The sequence below is a fragment of the Triturus cristatus genome, chromosome 2_1 (assembly GCF_964204655.1).
Source record: "Triturus cristatus chromosome 2_1, aTriCri1.1, whole genome shotgun sequence".
NCBI lineage: Eukaryota > Metazoa > Chordata > Amphibia > Caudata > Salamandridae > Triturus > Triturus cristatus.
Window position 1 is genome coordinate 227,613,990 of NC_140581.1, and position 21,394 is coordinate 227,635,383.

At 47.1% G+C, this 21,394-nt stretch overlaps 1 protein-coding gene across 25 annotated transcripts in view; it reads left to right on the top strand.

The window, feature by feature from the left end:
• Nucleotides 1-21,394, top strand: part of NEDD4L (NEDD4 like E3 ubiquitin protein ligase) — a 1,669,848-nt gene that overhangs the window by 1,050,944 nt on the left and 597,510 nt on the right. For all 25 annotated transcript variants that reach the window (XM_085630299.1, XM_085630340.1, XM_085630265.1 and 22 more), the window contains 2 exons: nucleotides 19,703-19,866; nucleotides 20,331-20,460. In XM_085630299.1, the coding sequence (XP_085486425.1) occupies nucleotides 19,703-19,866; nucleotides 20,331-20,460 (294 nt within the window). The remainder of the gene's footprint in view (nucleotides 1-19,702; nucleotides 19,867-20,330; nucleotides 20,461-21,394) is intronic.

Below are 21,394 nucleotides of genomic sequence, written 5' to 3' on the forward strand. Positions count from 1 at the left end.
ATAACATCCTCCCTCGTATTGTGCACTTGATGGGCTTTTATTAATACCTTCAGAATGACATTGGTCTTGATATGTCTCTAAGGTGATATTCCCTGTCCTTCAGACCCTCAGTCTGCGAAAGTTTGTTTTTACACAGCTGCTGTGTCTAAAGCAGCAGAGTCACTTAAGTTGCCCATTGGATTTGTGAAGCCCAAATCCAACGTTCTAGTGAGGTATAGCGTTAGTCTTTGGCAACTCACACTTTTCTTTATTTCAACAAGGTTCTATTTAAACTGATGCTGGCTGCCTGGGAAAAACCCATATTGGGCGCATCCACACACAGGCAGATCAATCTTTACCATAGGCACATGGCCTACTACCCAAAATTCTTGTTGCTCTATCCTTCATCGGAGAGCTTGGTGTTTCAAGCATCTTAAGCACAATTGAATCCTGCACTTTTCCAAAATCAGTGTTGGACCGAACTTCGAAATGCCTTTACTCAATTGCACAAATAAAATTTGCTTGAGGCGGTCTGGTATTGTGTCCAGTGGCACCAGTCCTCCAGGCATCGCTTCCTTAACCCATACTGCCCTCCATATTTCACTACTGCACTTCTCGAATGGTTCGGATTGCGCTGCTCCCCATCCTTTTCTGCTCTATGCAGGAGACTTCCTAAAATAGTTAACTCACTTGCTGTGATGAAGAGGATGTTCTTGAGGATGGCTGTGACCTTTCTTTGGTCCACAGGGGAGATTGCCTGACCATACATGCTTGACATTTTAGTTTTCTGTACCAGCCATAGGAGAAACACACCTGTGAAAATTAAAAGCGGATATTGCCTCTAATCTCCTCCTTGTTTTTTGTTCCTTCAGATTTATGGGCATTGCCAGACCTCTTACATGTACCAGCTCAAGATGGCTGACACTCAGCTAAGGATATACATTTTTGACCGATCTAGGATGGCTGATTAACATTTTGTTGTATTATACTGCCTTGTAATTCACATGTATATTCCACCTTACTATTAGCTTGTATCTCCCTTACCTCTCAATGTTCCTTTCCTCCCAACCTACCCGTTTCACCCCTCCTTCACTCCCTCTTTGGTACAGCCCTGCCTTAGAACGTTAGAGTGAAGCTTACCTTGGAATGTTGGAGCGCCTCAGTTACCAGCTGGTGCCTGAGGATTCTGGTTTTATAAACAGCTTCTCTTGACTCTCCTGTGTCTGCTGTTTACATCTAACACATTTCCTCTGACATTACTAACTGTTTCTATAATATAGAAAGAACCCCGTGTATAGATAGGATACTTTTCTGCAGCAAGATTTTTGTCGGACTACCTCTACTACTAGCTCTTTTTGCTGATCTGATTCTGCTTAGGTTTGGTGCCTTACCATTTTCCTGCTTTCTCATCTTTGCAATTACGCGTTGGAAGATTCTCTAGGAGTTTTACCAGTGTGGTTTATTCATCCTTTTGGAACTGCTTCTTGAAAACGTTGGTCACCTTTTACATTCTGACTGTGCAGGGGTCTTGTTCAGGAAGGGGTCGCCCTTTATCCGACCGCTAACATCAGACTCTACTTACTAGCAGCCTTCTCCGTATGAAGGAGGAGCATCTTCCCCGCCTCCTTCTGATTTGCAATACTATGCCTCCGCGCTTTGCACCTGCAGTTGAGGCTGAGCTCGCAGTCAGGTGATACTTATTCTGTCTCCCTTTAAGGAACAAAGACGAGAATAAACATAAGAAGGCTCTTTGCAAACGTAAGACATTGTCTGCTGTCCCCACAAGTCTCTATCCTGTCACAAAAGTTGGTTAGGGAAATCTGCTCCATGCTTATTACATTTCTGCTGCTGTTGAAAATGATGGCTTTGCACTGCAACTGATTTGTACGGAACCATGGTTGGGCAGCATGAACATCGTTGTAGAAATAACAGCCACTACTTTGCGACCCTACCTTTGCTCATCGCGCCCTGCTTTATAAAGGTTAGGAGCTGGTGTGCTGTAGAAATGTGCTGAGCATGCTAAAGTTAGTGGCAACAGGTGAGATTTTGCTGTGTATTCCCTCTTGTTCCCAGGTTTCTTGCAGTACACCATGTGCATCCTCAGAGGAACACATTGGCTTATGCTGTGTTCGAGTGCTTACCTGCCTTTACCTAGATTTCATTTGGTTCCAATATGCTGCATCTCACGAAGCTGGTTTAAATACAGTAACACAATTATTCTGCATTCATTTGCGTCAGCCTTGTTCTTTCTCCCCCTCTAAGCCTACGCACGCTCTCAGCTGTGCCGTCTTTAATCTTAAAATAACTTCACAGTAGCATAAATAGATGTCGGTCATGTTATCTGTTCTGACCTGCAGCAGTGGAACCGGTAGTAAACAAACACTTTTCGTATTTGTGGTTTGCCATGTGCTGTGTCCAACATAATGCCAAAGGAATATTTTAGGACAGGACAGGAGAACACACCTTTGCTCACTTGATGAAACCAGCATTGTCAATCGCAGCAATCTGGCTTTAGTTTGCTGCACTCACCTTGCACTCACATGTGTAGTCTTTTACCTGTGAGGTACTGGGAATGGACCCAGAACCAAGAAAGGGAGTCTGTCCGCTTTTCTGTGATGGAGCATGTCACAACCAAAAGTGCATGATTAGTGACAGAGAGCAGATCTATTCAGGACCCGTGCTAGCAGATACCTTGTGTGCAATGCAAAGTGTCTTAAACAAGATCCGTGTATTCACCAGAATTGAGAGCAGGAAGTTACAGGAACAGATGTGGAAACTGCATTTTGACAGTCTGCAGGTGGCCTATGATAGGGAAGCCGAGCAAGACTGTATTCCAGCAATTCAGATAGGATGGGATTGCTGCTTGGATCTCCATGCCTTCAACTCAGAGCAATTAATATATTTTTTAAGCTCTTTAAAAAGGAGAAACCTGGACCAACGATAATGGTGGCATGCGGGTAGAAGATAAGTGTCAATAGTAACACCAGCGCTTTTCAGCATTGTAGCAATGGCTGGCGGGGATCTGAGAGCTAGTGACTACCCTTTGGAGGTTTAGGTCCAAGGTTGCTTATCTAGAACCAACGCCTCCCTTTTATCTGCATTCAACTTCTAAAGGTTATTTACCATCCAACATGCGACTGAAGCAAGAGATTCATGAAGTTTGAGGAGGTTACAGTTTTGTTGAGGCAATTTGTAATTGTGTCAACAGTGTAGTTAAAAATTGTAAAGCTAAAAAAAAAATGAAAGCAGCTGGAACTATTGAATAAACATTAAAGAATACCACAAAGTGCACAATAATTCTTAATCGAGTTTTACTTTTAAAAAGAAAAGCTACTTTAACACAACCTAATACTAGACCAAAATTACAAACGTACACAATGAAGGTGAGACCTCTCTAGCACCACCTGAACTAAAAATTGGTGTCAGAAGTATTCTTAGTGTAAACAATTTACAGCCCCTCCTTGTGTGTTCATCAAGAGTTAACAACAGGAATATCTTCCTTTTGCAGTAGCCCCTCAGTTTTCAGTGGGAAACCATCAACTTTTGCATTTGTCTGGGTACACAAAGACTTGACTCGCAGATTAATGGGGCAGAACAATCCAAGACGTTTTCTCTTATGTATTGTGGGCTAGAAACTTACAAGTGAGCAACATACAAAAATAATACCAATTAAATCCGTGTCCATCCAGTGTTTTGGAACCTTATTTTAATGCGTACTCAACTAAATATTATACTTCAAATGAGAAATATTTGGAAAGTTTCTGAGGGTATTACAACATAGACACGAACGACCCTGATGGTGGAGCCCCATGTGACTTGAAACGGAGGGAGATGTGTTTGGGTATAGTGGCACTGGTGAATGAGTAACAATAACCCAGGACGACCGCCGTTCCCAATTATGGGAAAGGCAAACCCCCACTAGCCATATGTATGGTGCACGTACATATATCCCTGTGGACTGATCGGTCCCGTCCCCCATCTACCCCCGGAGACATAGTTCAAAAGCTGTTTATTAGTTGTTTAATTTGTTATGGTTTCTCCACATTCTCCTTCTTCCCATTGGCTTACATCTATATTGTCCAAAACACACAATGCATGGAGACACCTAATGCCTATCAGATGACCCACATAGACAAGCCAGCTATGGCGTGGGAGAAGACAGAAGCTCAGCACAGTTGATGTTCTGTTTCATTGGGCTCAATGGGACTATGAATAAGTGACTTCAACCTATGCTATTTGCTGTGCTGACTTTCCGATATTGCCTGGCTTTTACACAGTGTGTGGTGTGTGCCATGTGGGGGCTTAAATGTTTGAAAGCATATGTTCTGAAAATCTACACGCCAATATGATGTAATAGTACATAACTTAAATGCCCCAAAACATATATTTTTTTTAAAGTATTGAATGGGGGGTGCTCACATTGTTCAATAAAATATTGGGGTTTGGTGCTTTTGCTGTGCTCACTTTCTAGATGGTGGACAGTATTGTCTCATTTGTGCAGTGCTTAATTTGTAAAATATTAAGTGCCGGGGCTCTGACCAGGAGGCTACTGCAGCTTGCACCATGCATCGCCCTTGTCATCACTGCCAAACAACTACTAACCATCTCTATCGCATGTAAATGCGACAGTTCAGATTATTCCAGGTCTCCAAAGCTAAAGGAGTGGCTGGGGAAGCAGGTGTTAGTATTTCTTTAATGTTTACTTGTTTTCCTAAACAACTGTATACTGCTCATCTCTAAATTACATGAGCAGCGCCACCTTGTGGTAGACTGCCCCAAGTGTGGTGTTGACAATTAGGTGCCGGTGCTGAGCACTGGAAACCAATTCAGTGTCGGTGCTCAGCACCGGAAAGCTCCGGCTCAAATTAAGCACTGCATTTGTGGAAATTAAGCATTGACACAGAGCATTAACACTCAATAAATTCGTTTTTAGCCAGCTTTCATGCACACCCAATTAAATACAATAATCAAAAAAAATATTTATTAGATTACAGGTGGAGTTATAAATTAAACCTATCCTATATGGGCCTTGCAGATTAACCAAAGTGCAAATTGTTTGCCCTAAAGATCACACGGAAAAACTAACCGTGTAAATGTAGTCTGGTTCCGTTATAGGTGAGACAGTTGTGCACCAGCAGGCTAAAATACTAAAAACCAGCAGTGATCTTGTATGAGCCTGTTGCAAAATATCTAGCTTTTCAAATGTTAAAGCTACGGGCTTTCTTAAATTGTTCACAATGTAACTTGAGCGGCCTACTGCCTTTGCCACTACACCTAAAAATCAATGAAGCAGGCCTTTTGGTTTTAACTTGAACATAAATAGCCTAGAGAAGTCCATCACGTAATTAAGGCAGAACTGAAGTATAAATTAGAGCATTAGCTTCGCTTTAGCTGAGCCACTCAACTCGCATGGGACACCAGGGGATAGGACGACGCCCTTCCGCCCATTATGGGAGCCAGGCACCGGCCCTCGTGTCTGCGGCCCTCCGGTTCTGCAGTGCCAGATATGTAGAATAGCCACTAGACCACTATTACTAGATACATGGCGACATTTAGGATAGGCACTTGGAATGTGCGTGGCATACACAACCCGTCACGGAGGTACCTCATCTACTCTTATCTCAAGCGCCATCGCATCAACATCGCATTGCTGCAGGAGACGCATATAATCGCAGGCGAGATACCCCGCTTAAAAAAACGCTGGAGGGGACAAATATTTGCTACAGGATACTCGGCAATGGCGCGTGGGGCACTAATCTGGGTTAGGCATGGCACTCCCTTCACAGTAGAAGACACCCTGATCGACACACAGGGCAGATACGTCGCAGTGAGAGGAAAACTCGATGGCAGACATATAGTCATAGTGTCTTTATATGCTCCCAACGCGGACCAGTCGGTCTTTCTGGACACCCTCACTCAGGCCCTGGCTCCATGGCATGGTACCCCAATGATCCTGGGTGGAGACTATAACTGCGTTTTGGATATTAATTTAGATCGCTCATTTCCTCCGTTGACAGGTACAGCCTCTTATAAAGCCATGAGGGCGCTGTGTGGTTGGGCTCAGCAGTGGCGCTTGACAGATATCTGGCGACATAGATACCCGGCAGTTAGGCAGTATTCCTACTATTCCAGTGCACATCGCTTGCATGTCCGGTTGGACCGCTTCATGTTAACCGCTGATTTGCTGCCCCAAGTGAAGACTGTGGAGTATCTGGGACGCACACACTCTGACCACAACCCTCACATCCTAGAAATAGGCTGGACCGTAGAGACACCGCCGATCCCACATTGGCGTCTGCAGCCCGACGTATTGTTGGGCGCGGCGTTTTGCGACTGGTTGGCCGCTTCGGTGGCACATTATTTTGACGAGAACGAGGGATCGGCTTCCTCCCCTTTGATCAAATGGGACGCCTTGAAGGTGGTGGTCTGGGGGTACTGCCTAGGTTCCCAGGCAGGGATGAAGGTGCAAGTAGAACGTGACCTTACCGCTATTGAGGTTGAGCTAGCGCGGGAGGAGGGAGTCGGAGCCGCGGGCCTTGCTAGCCGCCTGGGACAGTTACAGGCAGAGCATGCGCGCCTATTGGAGCGTCTTAAGTGTCTCAATTATGCAGCACACACTGCACGCACACACCGTCAGGGGGACAAGTCGGGCAAATTATTGAATTGGTTAATACGCAATGATGAGACTTCCCCCATCATAGCCCACATACGAACACCACAAGACACAAAAGTCTACACGCAACAGGAAATCCATCAACAATTTGTTGCACATTATGGGACGCTTTATCGGTCCCAGGCGCAGGCTACAGAACTGGCCCTGCAGTGTTTTGCTGCTGGCTTCAATCCACCTCACCCTGCCCCGGCTCAAAGCACTGATCTCAATGATCCCCTCTCAGCAGACGAAATCCGGGCGAGCATCTTCTCATTATCAAACGGGAAGGCACCGGGACCGGACGGTCTGCCGGCCGAATTTTATAAGGCATATGCACATATCCTCACACCCCATCTACTGAACCTTTATAAACGCGCGGTAGAGGAATCTAAACTCACCTACTCGCAGAACGAGGCGTTGCTGGTGTCCTTATTGAAACCGGGTAAACAACCCGAGTTGCTGGGCTCCTATCGTCCCCTCGCCATTCTGAATACTGATTACAAAATCTTTGCATCCCTACTCGCGCGTCGACTAGCGCCGGCGGTGAAAATTATGGTTCACCCAGATCAGAATGGCTTTGTCCCAACGAGAAATACAGCACTCAGCATCCGGCGTTTCTTCCGGGTCCAGCAACACTCACTTCCTTCCTGGCTAAGGTCGGGCTGTATTGTACTTGATTTGGAAAAAGCCTTCGATTCCTTAGAGTGGCCCTACCTCGCGGCTGTCTTAGGTAAATTTGAACTGGGTGATGCATACATGTCCATGGTGCAGCTGCTGTATCAGCGCCCTACGGTTAGGGTACGCACGGGGCGGCTCATTTCTGAAGTTATCAACGTTCGTAGGGGCACTAGACAGGGCTGTCCTCTCTCCCTGCTCCTTTTTTCCCTGGCAATGGAGCCACTTGCTCATTTGCTTCGAGAGGATGGACAGGAATGGGGTATACCTTTGGGGGACGGTCTTCCCACCATCTCGCTGTACGCAGACGACCTCCTGCTGTATGTCCGGGATTTGCACAACATCCCCATAACCATCTTCAATATATTGACCGACTTTGGGCAGTTATCGGGTCTACGAGTAAACTGGGCAAAATCCGGTATTTACCCCTTTTCGGACGCAGTGGTGGAGACGCCAGTATACTATCGCGATATCCCTCTGGCTTGGTACCAGGGCACGTTTCGGTACCTGGGAGTGCTCGTATATCGGCAACCAGCAGACATGCTAGAGGGCAATCTGACCAGGTCAGTAACCGCCATTCAGGCACAAGTGAGATTCTGGAAAACACTTCCTCTCACTGTGACGGGGCGGGTGACATTAATAAAAATGTTAATCCTGCCAAAGCTTTTATATTACTTTACCAGCATTGAGGTCCAAATTCCCTCAAAATTTTTCCGTGATTTGGAAAAAATGTTTCGCGACCTGATTTGGAATGCGGGGAGACCCAGAATAGCGTTGATGAAACTGTACGCCCCGATCGCAATGGGAGGGTTGGCGGTCCCCAACCTCGAATTATATTACTTGGCGGCTCAGCTCCAGTGGGTAACTAGATGGATAGCGGGTAAGAACCTGGAGGACACGGCTACTGCTTTGCCACCATGGACACGCTCGCAAGTACTGCACTTGTTTCACCCACTTGCTCGAGGCCATAGATCCACACCATGGTCACTATCTCTTGCTGTTCACTGCTATAAGAGATGCCTTTATTTAACAAGGTCCACTAAACCATACGCCCCGGCGCTGCCGCTGCTAGGTACGCCCAGAGGCAGCAGGGACACTACAGAACCGGTGCTGCGTGCATGGCATGAGGTAGATATTGACACACTGGGCGATCTATATACCGATGGTGAGCTCATCCAGTTTGAGGTGCTCTCCGCAGACACTGGCCTGGCACCCGGGCAGTTTCTATTATATGGTTCATTCCTACATACATTGACGTCCTCGTGAAGGGACATCACCACAGAACTCCCAATGCACCACCTTATTCAATACCTGCATGTTATGGGGGCGGGATCACATATTGTTCATTGGCTGGCATCCGCACTTTTAATACACACTACGCTGCCGCTGACGAGGCTCCGCGCAAAGTGGGAGGCTGATAGGGGGCGCCCATGGACGGATGGAGAATGGGACGTGGTTTTAGCGGGACCTGTCAACATACCACGAAACTCTCGATTCAAATTGATTCAGACGTTTGTTCTGCACCGCGCCTACCTCTCCCCAGACAAAATAGCCAAATACTTTGGAGATAATACAGCTGCTTGTCCGCGATGTAAGCTTCGAGGTGCGGATCTGTTACATATGCTTTGGTCCTGCGCTGCACTGGCATTGTATTGGCGGTGGGTCGCGGCTATGCTAGAGCAGTGCACCGGTGTGCTGTGTCAGCATACTTGGGAGATATGCATCTTAGGCTTATATAAGCGAAATAAGCAGAATAAGATATCCTCCCGCTTTCGAGACCTAGGCTATATTACTGCGAAGCACCTGATCACTAAGAACTGGAAAAGGGGAGAAGCCCCTGTTGCAATTAGCTGGGAGAAGTCATTTCTTAATTGGGCACGAGCAGAGTGTGTGGCATTACACAGAGAGGAGACTGCAGGTCTCCGCAAATTCCCAGCAGCCCAGCCTTGGGATACGTTGCTGAATAGCTTCACACAACACTGCAGCACTGACGGTCAGCCCCCGCACACGTCCTCCACCAATGTGAACCCTTAAGCTCTGTGCCCTAGCGGCTTGACACATAGATAATAATTGTGCGTAATGCAAGGCTACTGCCCTTGGCGATCATTACCTGTTCTTCATTTGTTGGCCTGTAGAACATGCCTTGTGACTGAGGGTACTGTCTGGTGCATCTTGGGTCCATCTCACACTATGGTTCTTGCTGGGGAAGGGAAGAGGCGGTTTCTTGGAAGTCAGCAATATCTTACCGGGACACCCGGGGGTTGAGGATATAAAGGCTAATTTTGAGTTGCAGTTGTTCTATTTATTGTTTCTTTTTCTTTCTGTTGTGGTTGCTGTTTCTATTTAATTTTTTTCCTCGTTTGTGTTTTGGATTCTTTATTGGCACCTTATAAGGTATGCGTATATAGTTTCACGACGAGTTGGTACAACTCAATACCAGCATCCACAAATATTACCCACCACTGAGGTTCTGTCCACTACGCTAATCATCGATGTTTAACTCCCCTCATGTGCAAGGCGGTAGGTGATACGTCGGCGTTGGCATCCCATGTGGCCATGCTGAACATGGTGGACTATGACATAAGAGGTGATCTGTCATCAATTCCTTTACATCGCCATTACATGGTAATTCGCGGGCATGTTTTGAAATGGACACTTGGTCAATCGCTGGGTATACCTGTTAAACTTACTTCTGGCAATATTTGGCGTAAGCCCTGTACGGTCTGACATGCTAGCCAAAAATGCTGTTGTACCATACCATGTACTTATTCATTTGCTTGTTACTGAGTATGCTGTTTATTGAAAAATGGAAAAAATGTCAAAGATATTTAAAAATAAATAAATAAATAAATTAGAGCATTAGCCCTCCTTATAGAGCCACCAGGAATATACTATGGCTAGACCTAAAATGAAATAGATCTACTAAACCCCTTCCTTATTGCGTTTGTCAAAGTTGACATTGTACATTTCATTCCTATTGTATGTGTCAAATAGTTAAAAATATAAAGCCTCTTCCAGTGGTATTTGTCATTCTGATGGATTCATCTGCCTTTGGATTCCTCGCCTTATGAATATCCCCTACGCCAACATTCCATGAAAAATTTTTCCTAGCTCTCCCCGCCGACGAGGTCGTCTCAGCATCATGGCTCCGCACGCGGCTCCACATGACGTCACCGGAGCCATAAGAACACCACATTGGCGTGATGACGTCCGTTCCCTTTTTTCTGCGCTGTCAACGCTAACGTTTTTTTTCAGGGACTCTCCTTACTTCGTCTTGATACTTTGTATTTTGGATTGTATCGTTTTCTTCCTTTGTCATGTCTGCTTCGAGGAAGTCAGGCTTTAAGCCATGCAGAGAATGCGGTAAACATATGTCAATTACTGACCCGCATGAGGATTGCCTCTGATATTTGTCTTCAGACCATGACGTCGAGGGATGCTCTTCGTGCAGGAAGATGAATACAAAGGTGTTAAAGGAGCGAGAAACCAAACTTTACATGGCCAAGGCAAGAAAAGAAAAAATGGGTCGAAAAAGGTCAAAGTCCAGGTCTTCGACATCGCGCGACTCCAAGAGGAAGCATAAGAAGAAGAGGAGACATGCTTCTCGATGTCGGTCGTTGAAGCCGGTGGAGTCGAGGTCCCCTTCTCCTGCTCCTCGGCGTCGACAGAAGGACTTTGTTTCCCCTTCACCTTCAGAGTCTCCAGGTGACTCCGGCTCAATCTCCTTCCTATAAGGGGACCCCAGAGCAGGCTACGACGCCGAGATTCTCACCGACTAATCCGGCTGATGATGAGGTTCCTTCGGCTCCGGCTGTTCCTCCTGTGACTCCAGCGGCGCAGACTCCTGAGGTACCTCGATCGGAACCGGGTTCTACCCCTCAGTTTCCGACGCCAGGTTCTGATCTGTTGCATTTCCTTAATGCCATGTATGGTGTGTTCACCAGAGCATCGTACCCTTCTGGAGCACCTTCGGGTCCTATGGGTCCCTTGGCATATACTCTGGGTGTGCCTCATCAGTATCCACAGGCCCCCTTTATGCCGTTCAGGCTAGCGACGTCGTCCTGGTCTTTTCCGGCTCTGAGGATGTCGACGCTGTATGGTCAGTCCCCGGCTCTATCCCATGAAGCCTCTCGGATTCGATCGGCGCCAGCTATGGATCCACCTTCGATGCCACTTCCGGAGCCGTCCAGCCGCGTGTGGCGCCGCAACCGAAGTTGCGTTCAAGGAGAGACGTACAGAGGTTAGTGGAAGAGGAGCAGTACTAGGCTGAAGAGAGGTAGGAAGGAGACGTGTATGATGCAGGGGATGTTTTTGAGGACTTGTGGGAGGCAAGTGGCCTTGACACCACCCCTGAGTGGGACTTTGTTTCTCAAAAGGCTTCCCCCTCTAAGGATGTTGCTCCATACAATACAGTTATTAGGAAGGCTGTGGAACTTTTGGACTTACAGCTTCCTGTAGCAGAGTAGAAGCCTAATCTTCTCACTGAAGTTCTTCACTCTCCATCTTCGGTTGTTGAGCCGCTTTTACCATTTAATGATGCTCTGACTGAGCCAATTCTTGAGGTGTGGCACAATCCTCTTTCAGCTCCTGCAGTTTCGAGAACATTCTCAAGAAGGTATAGACCTGCTCCTGGGGATCCGGTTCTTCTTTCCTCTCACCCTTCCCCTGAAAGTCTGGTGGTGCAGGCTTCTTGCTCAAAGCAGTCATCAGGTGTGTTTTCGCAGGCTTCTGCAGATAGAGATTCTAAGAAGTTGGAGCAATCTGCGAAGAAAGTCTTTTCGTCGGCCAGTATGGCACTAAAATCTACCAACGCCACTTGTCTCTTGGGCAGGTACATTCATGCTTTAATGGACTCTGCAAAACAGATTACCCTTGTCCTCCTCAGACAACTTGGGGGGAATCTAAATGAGGTGTTGGTGGATGCTCAAGCGGCTGCTCGCCAAGTTATCCAGTCTGGTCTGGATACAGCGGACTCTGTTGCTAGAATTATGGGCTCGTCTATTGCGACAAGGAGGCATGCATGGTTAAAATCCCTCCTGATGTGCAGGCTGCTCTTATTTATTTACCATTTGATGGTTCCAAGCTTTTTGGTGAAAAGGCGGACTCTGCCCCGCAGAGATTTATGGACAGTAAGGCAACGGCGAGGTCTTTGGGTCTGCATACTCATTCAAGAGGCTTTGGATATAAAAGATACCGTGGCTTTGGGCGATCTTCCTTTCGTGGGTCCAGACAGCCTCAGCAACAGCAGCAGAACCCCTTGTATAAGAGCTACAGGGGTAAAGGGAGAGGTCGCCTTAGTGGAGCCGGACGTCATCCTTCTTCCTCCTCCCCCTCTACCTCCCCAGCCCCTCCTGGTAATGCAGAACAGCAGCCCTAGATCCGCCATCCTGGATAATGTGGGTCCTGTGGGAGGTCGGCTTACCCATTTTCACCAGGATTGGAAGTTAATCACTTCAGACCTTTGGGTTTTAGATCTTGTAGAAAATGGGTACGCCCTTCCCTTCAGGGAATTCCCTCCTCCTTACCCTCCTTGCCAGGGGTTTTGCAAGGAGGACCATTTGCTTCTCCTTCATAAGGAGGTTCTTACTCTGTTACAAAAGGGTGCGATAGAGGTGGTTTCCGAGCAGGAAAGGGGTCAGGGGTGCTACTCCCGGTATTTCCTGATCCCCAAGAAGGATGGCAGGTTACGTCCTATCCTGGAACTCAGAATCTTGAATCTGTTTCTCAAGCAGGAGAGATTCAAGATGCTCACCCTAGCGCAGGTTCTTCAGGTGCTGCAACAGGAGTACTGGATGGTGGCCATCGATTTACAGGATGCACATTTCCATATCCCAATCCTGAAGTCACACAGGAAGAATCTCCGTTTTACGGTTGGGTCGCAACACTACCAGTTTGCGGTCCTTCCGTTTGGTCTTACTACCACACCTCGAGTCTTCACCAAGGTGATGGCAGTGGTGACTGCCCATCTCTGGAGGTCGGGCATTCTTGTTTTCCCCTACCTGTACGACTGGCTTCTGAAGGCGGGGTCGCCAGAGATGGTGCTTCATCATCTGCAAATTACAACCCAGCTGTTGTACAATTTGGGTTTTTCGATAAATGTACCCAAGTCTCACCTGGTGCCCTCTCAGCGCAACCTGTTCATAGGGGCAGTATTGAATACCACGGTGTGTCGAGCATTCCCTCCTCCGCAAAGGAGTCTCGACATTCAGTAAATGATTCCCTTGTTTTTCAATGGAACAGTTGCTCCAGTTCTGAAGGTCCTTCGCCTGCTAGGTCTGTTCACTTCCTGCATTCTGTTGGTCAACCATGCACGCTGGCACATGAGCGCACCCCAGTGGTGCCCCCGCAGGCAGTGGTATCAACACAACGGAGATCTCAGGGAGTCGATCAGGATCTCCAGAGAAGCTGCAGCGGATCTGTCTTGGTGGAGCGTGGAGGGCAATCTGACTCAAGGAAAGCCCTTTCATTTTCCTCCATGTGTGACCACAGTGATAACGGATGCCTCTACCCTAGGGTGGGGTGCTCATCTGGGGGATCTGGAGATGAAGGGGCTTTGGTCTCCAGAAGAAAGATTGTCTCATATCAATATTCTGGAATTGCGGGCTATACGTTTGGTGCTCAAGGCCTTTCTACCTTCCATTCACGGTCAGTCGGTTCAAGTACTGACGGACAACACTGCCGCGATGTGGTATGTCAACAAGCAGGGAGGAGTAGGGTCGTACTGTCTCTGCAGGGAGGCGTTGCGGCTCTGGTCCTGGGCTCAGGACCATCTGATTTGTGTGTTTACAAATCATCTGGCTGGGGTGTTGAACGTGCGTGCGGACAGTTTCAGTCGGCAGTTCTCCGCCGACCACGAGTGGAGGCTTCATCCAGAGGTAGTTCGACACATCTTCTGGACGTGTTGGACTCCTCGAGTGGACCTATTTGCCACTTTCGAGAACGCGCAATTCCCGTCATTCTGCAGTCTCCAGTTTTCGACACAGGGCGCGTTGGGGGACGCGTTTCAGTTGAGTTGGAGCTCACAACTCCTTTACGCTTTTCCTCCCATACCCTTGATTCCTCGGGTTCTGAGGAAGATTTGCCATGACCGGGCCCAAGTTGTATTGATTGCCCCGGACTGGCCAAGAAGGGTGTGGTACACGGACCTTCTTCCTCTCATCGCACCCTCCGCTCCGTCTCCCTCTCGGGGAAGACCTCCTCTTGCAGTCGGAGGGGCAGGTTCTACACCCCAACCTCCAGAGCCTGCACCTTCATGCCAGGAGATTGAACGGGGCAACCTCAATTCTTCTTCTCTCCCGCCTGACGTGGTGGATGTTATTCTATCGGCCAGGCGACACTCCACCAAATCTATCTACTCCTACAGGTGATTGAAATTTGTTAGATGGTGTGGAGAAAAATCTATTGATCCTCTGAAAGCGCATCTTTATGATGTGCTTTGTTTTTCACTTCATTTGGCTCAGCAGGGTTGTGCTGTAGCCACAGTTAAAGTATATTTGTCGGCTTTGTCTGCATTTCTTTGTTTGCCCGACCAGCCCTCTCTTTTTAAGTCTCCAATAGTCTTAAGGTTCATTAAGGGGCTTACTAACATGTTTCCGTCCACTCATTTTATTATGCCCCAGTGGGATTTAAATCTGGTGTTGACTTTTGATGGGTTCTACGTTTGAACCTATGCATAGTTGTCCATTGAGACTGACATTCAAAATGGTCTTTCTAGTGGCTATCACTTGGGCTAGGAGGGTGAGTTACCTCCAGGCTTTGAGTTCAAAGCCTCCTTTTCTGACCATACATGCTGAAAGGATGGTACTCAGGACCAGGGCTGCTTTTGCTGCCTAAGGTGGTAACTCCCTTCCATCTAGGACAGTCGATTACCCTCGCTACTTTCTATACTCCCCCTCACCCTTCCAAGGCGGAGGAGAGACTTTATTGTTTGGATCCAAAGAGGGCGATTGGCTTCTATTTGGATAGAACAAAAGACTTCCAGCAAGATGATCATCTTTTTGTTGGATATGCTGGTCGTATGAAGGGCAAGGCAGTGCACAAGCGCACTTTATCCAGGTGGATCATCTTGTGCATCAAGTTTTGCTACTCCCTGGCCGGTAAGGAGCCTCCTGTAGGCATTAGAGCTCATTCCACCATGGCTAAGTCGTCTACTTCTGCCTTGTCCAGGAGTGTTCCTGTATTGAACATCTGTAAAGCCGCAACTTGGGCCTCCCTCCACACTTTCGCGAAGCAGTACTGCTTGGATCCCGAGGTGAGGAGGGATGGTCATTTTGCGCGCTCTGTTTTGCAAGATGTTTTGGTATAAAAGGGTGGACACCCTCCTCCGGGAGTGGGACTGCTGTGGGATTCTATTCATAAGGTGAGGAATCCACAGGCCGATGTATCCATCAGAAGAACAAGTTACTTACCTTTGGTAACGCTTTTTCTGGTGGATACAGTATCTGCCTGTGGATTTCTCACTGATCCACCCACCTCCCCGTTGTCCACCTTTTTATACCTTAAAAGATGAGGTATTGGTTATTTGATGTTTTTGTGTACTCAAGATTTTATTACCTCTATTTGTCCATGGTTGACTTATTTGAAATGTGAGCTTATAGGAAATGTTTGCTTTCCTTTTTTCACTTTACACTGTGTGCCTTTGGGTATATACTGTATACTATGTATGCATTGTCTCTATGGTTGGTCTGCCCGTTTTGCCTTGGTGGCACGAAAAAAAAATGGGTGTAAATGACGTAATCACGCCGATGTGGTCTTCTTATGGCTCCGGTGATGTCATGCGGAGCCGCGTGCGGAGCCATGACGCTAAGACAACCTCGTCGGTGCGGAGAGCTAGGAAAAACTTTCAGTGGAATGCTGGCGCAGGAGATACTCATAAGGTGAGGGATCCACAGGCAGATACTGTATCCACCAGAAAAAGCGTTACCGAAGGTGAGTAACTTGTTCTTTAGATCACAATGAAAGGACTCATTCCTCTGCATTTGTCTTAGAGTACACAAAGCACGCCCCTGATGATGGTGTAAAGCTTTTTTTTTTTTTTTTTTTTGAATTTTTTATTAAACAATAAGTCAGTTACAAGCATGGGCCTACAACCACCAGGGCCGGCCGCTAGATTCAGAAAGGATCGTACATTAGTTAAGGCAGTAGGCGACTCCTGGGGCCCAGCCCCGTAAATGGCTACGGATAGTTCGAAGGAGGCAGGAGACATAAATTTAACATAAATAACAACTAAAAAACAAAAGGCGAGGCATAAGGGCAAAAAAAAAAAAAAAAAACCGTGGGTCAGGCTACATCCGGGGGACTCTACTTCGGACCTTCAATTAGCTATCAAGAGGAAGGAGTACTGAAAGATCGGGGGGGGTAACGGGAGAGGAACATCTATATTCGATTATTACAACAAGTTGCAAGGAACTATCAAGGGTCAGGGGGACAAGGCAATATCGGTGTCCACAAGGGGGGGAGTACAGATACCCCCACGATACGCGTTCCATTGCCCCCAAATTCTACCCCATGCCCCGGGTTTACCACGGGCCACATACACAGTCTTCTCCCTGAACATACACCAGTCCATGTTCTCCTTCCATACTGACACGGTGGGAGGCCGCTGGGAGCCCCAAAGCTGCGCTATATCCCTCTTGGCAATCATGTTCCCCAGGGCCGCCCACCGAGTCTGAGCCGCGTTATAATCATTGGGCTCCCACACATTCAGGACACAGCGACGCACCTCCGGCAGCAGCGCAACTCCGGTGACTTGTCCCATGACCCCATGAACCCGACGCCAGTATTCCGCCACCTCGCGGCACTCCCAAAGGATATGGAGAAAGGTGGCACTGAGCCCACATCCCCGCTTACAGAGCCCATCTTCCGAGAATCCCATCGAGACCAAACGGGGACCCGTCACGTACACCCGGTGGAGAATCTTTAACTGGACCAGGCGGAGACGGGCTGGAATGGCTACTTCCTTAGGGGACGACAGTGCGGACTGCCAGTCCTCGTCGTCTAATTCCACCCCATCCCCCGTCCACGTCTCCCGAAGGTGCACCAATAGGTCAGCCCGATTATTAATAAGTTTTTTATAGATTAAAGAGATAGTACTGTCGGGGACATGACCATCGAGTATGCGGTCCTCGAGGGGCGAAGAGGCAGGGATCTTAGTCCCCTCCCCAAAGACGGAGAGCAGGGCGTGCCGAACCTGGGCATATCGGAAGAACTCCCTGTCCGTGAGTTCGTATTCGCTCTGGAGCGCCGCGAAGGTCTTAACCGCGCCCTTCCTCCATAGGTCCCCCACTCTACTAATACCAATCGTGTCCCAACGGTCAAACCCTTTCGTCGTCCAGAGGCTTCCCAGTCGGTCGGAGGCAAATAAAGGAGTAGCACATGTTAGTTGCTCACTCCAGCCCATGGCTACATTGGCCGCCTTCCAGATCCGCACCGCAATCTTAGTAGGGCCCGTCAGGATCCGTCCAGCCGAGCGGGAGTAAAGCGCCCTGTTATAATTCCCGCCGGGGAGCAAGAATTTATCCATCTCATACGCCGGATTCAAGCCAGGCGCATACGTGGCATGGTTAATGGCCGATAACTGCGAGGCCCAATAATACCTGCGAATGTCGGGAAGCGCGATGCCCCCGTCGTACCAGGGGAGAGTAAGCTTGGCCAGGGCGATACGCGCCCGTCCGTCCCACACCAGTCTCCTCTGCAGGCTCTCCACCTCCCGAAAGTAGGCCACTGGAATGACATCGAAGGAGTTCTGAAGTGCATAGAGGAATCTGGGAAGGGACATCATTTTAAACAGTGCTGCCCGACCCAGCGGGGACAAGGGCAGCCTACACCACCGAGCCGTGTCTTCCCTCAAACGCCGAAGTGGAAGCAGGAGATTTTGCTCATAGCGAGCCACCGGGTCCAACGAGACGTATATCCCCAGGTATTTAAAGCCGGCCAGAGATACTTGGATCGGAAGCCGAGGCGGCAAGAGAGGAGGGCCACCGGAGGGTGTAAAGCTTTTTTGTATAGTTTTTAGCAAGCAGTTCCTTGTAGACCACTTCCTATAATGATTGTCAAACTTCACAATGTGAAACCCCTTCATGCTGTATTGTTTATAGGGCTACACTGTGAAAATCTGCTTCTTGCTGTAGTTGACATGGGATCTACGGTAACCATGCCTCTATCAGTTGTGAGTCATGGAACTGTTACTTTAATGGACTAATGCAACATTTTTCAGTCAAATACTTGCGGAAAAGAGTGGGTGGATCTTTTGACCGTCTCTTGGTGCTGCCTTACAGCTCTGTTTCTGATTATAACATAGGCAGGCAGCTGCACTGTTGAGCCACGTGTAAAAAATAAAAACAATTGAATCATAATAAAACAGGGTTTGTCAGAGGCAGTACCCAAAACTCTTGCCCATCATAGTAATATGTGATGATTTGTTAGAAAAGAATTGTCTACAGGCTTTATTTAACACAGTGTAATAGCAATCCACTCATAAAGGCCTATTGGTTTTAACGATGCTTTTCACAGTATTCCATTCAGGCCTTCTAAACAGGTAACACCTACGTTTTTCCAAGAAACTGATCAGGTCTTCATCCTTGATCATTGGCATGCCACCCTAACCAACTCTTGCCTACTGTATTGATCATAATCTGTTCAAAATAGGCACCCTTTTCCAGCGAAAGCAGACAAATGTTTGGCAATCATATTCTGTTAGGAGGACGATCAACATGTGGGCCAACGGAAAGCCCCTCTCTAAGAAGTGCTTCTTAAAGCTCATATTTGTTAATCAAGTAAGGTGTGTCTAAAGCTACTTTATCCGTATAGACCGAAAAATCAAGGATGTTCAAATTCACAGTCTATACTGGTCAATGCTCTTTTGATTGAGCGTCATTGGTTAGTTACAAAGTAATTACTTTATTTCTTATGTCGTACAAAGGGTGCCCGGTTATATCACTATGGTATAATACCTCTATAGAAAAGTGTGGCAGTACTGCGATTGACCTACCTTTAGTCGTGATTTTTGGTGTCTCCTATGACTGTGTAGTACCATTTGCACCTGGACACCACTTTCCTGAAGTTGCTGGTTGCTCTCTGTAAATTCTCATTCCTACTGGCCACCTATTTTATTTCTAGTTTGATTAAGGTTTTTTAAGTAATTGTTCTAGACCGTGATGCATAATCATTATGTGGCCTACAGAACACGAGATGAGAGGCAAATATGAAAATACTGCTGAGCCATGACAGCACGTTAGTTTCTGTTTGGATTTTTGATGTATGGCCATTCAGAATTGAGGAGTCCACATCATGTATTGCTCTTCCATAACCAGTTGTCTTCTCTGTAGTCTAGAGCTGTAAGCAGAGTCAAAGGGTGACATTAACGCATTTTTACTGTCTTTTTTTTATGTTGAACAGGCATGGGACGCAGTCGACTCAAGTGAATCTGTGTCGCAACATCAGCATGAGCTTCCACCGCCACCAATGCCCCCAGGATGGGAGGAGAAAGTGGACAACCTTGGGCGCACCTACTACGTGAATCACAACAACAGGACCACGCAGTGGCATCGACCGAGCCTAGTGTAAATTTCAAAGCATTTGAATGTTGTGAAATTGGTGTATAGCCCAGCTGTAATCAACAGTGATTGTAGAGGTAGAAGGGTGATCGTTAGATGGGTATTAGCAGATTACCACTGTGGTGTTTTTTTCCCAGGAGACCTGTTTATTTGGTTTCATTTCTAAGCAGCAATATTGGTGCACACTTCAAAACATCTTACTTTAATTGATTACCTGTTTTACTGCTTCCAGGTGGTTTTGTTCACCTTTAGAAACACTTATAACTTTAAAATCTCATACAGAGCCTTATTCAGCTGGAAACCACTTGCTCATATTTCAAAAAAAATAATAGATATGCCCCAGCAGTAGATGTTTTGTCAGGCATGCTTGCATGTATGTCATTGTGATTTAGTTTCAGTCTTTGTTGCCTTTAATACCATTGTTTATTCCTCACTCTCCTCTCCTCTTCTGACCGTGTTTTCCCATTCAGTGACGTTGCCTCCGAGTCTGACAGTAACATCAGGCACATACAACAAGAGGCCCACAGAGTATTCCGCTCCAGGAGACACATCAGTGAAGATCTAGAACCTGAACACAGTGACAGTGGAGATCTGCCTGAAGTGAGTAGTTATGTAGGCACTCTGTGGTTCATCTGCACCTGGGTTTTTGGGAGGCTGGAAGATGCCATGCTGTTACTATTCAAAGACAATTTCAAAGAAAATTTGACCATTCAGCTTTAAAAAAAAAAAAAAAAAAAATGTAAGCTTAACTTGTCATTACCTCGTTTAATATACTGAAATACATTTCCTACTAGAAATGTTTTCTGAAAAGCAGTTTGTCTGCAGTGAATAACCATTTGATTCCAGATAACTAATAACTTACCTGATATCCTTCAGAAATTAAAGGAAAGGGACATAGGAACTTCCAAAAAGGAGGAGTTGGAAGTGGCTCTAAGAGCCCCACAGGAAGTGGAGATCCAGTCATGTTTTAGATTGGTGCAATTGTGGATCTTGCATAGTTCGTACTGCTTCAAAACCGTGCAGCTGAAATGGGTTGAATGGACTCAGAGGACTTTCTAAGTAATTGTTCTAGGGAAGTGTCCTTCTTTACCATCTTGCAGAACTATTGGGAAGCAGTAAATACATACATGACTGGAGTAATGGGGTCCCACATTGTATATTATGCAAAATATGCATCCTTAACATCTGGTGGGAAGAAAGTGTTCCCAAATACATGAAGATGGTCTTTGTATGGCAAAAATAAATACAGCAAGGCTGTGGGGTGCTAGGGCGCCACTGGTGATAGCTGCCAGGAGAGAGGATGTGGACTGGTGCATGCTGGGTGAACGTCAGATTTATGAAAGCACAGGTAGCTCTCTGAAATAGACTAAGATATGTGGGGAATGGTAATCTTACCGAGGGCCGCTGCAGACAAATTAAAGCATTAACTGTGATCACTATAAACAGGATGGAGAGGGTGGGGCAAGTGTGGATAGGTGTGTAATTGGATAAAAGGGAATGTACGGCTCACTATAGGCTGTGATGGGATTGCTGC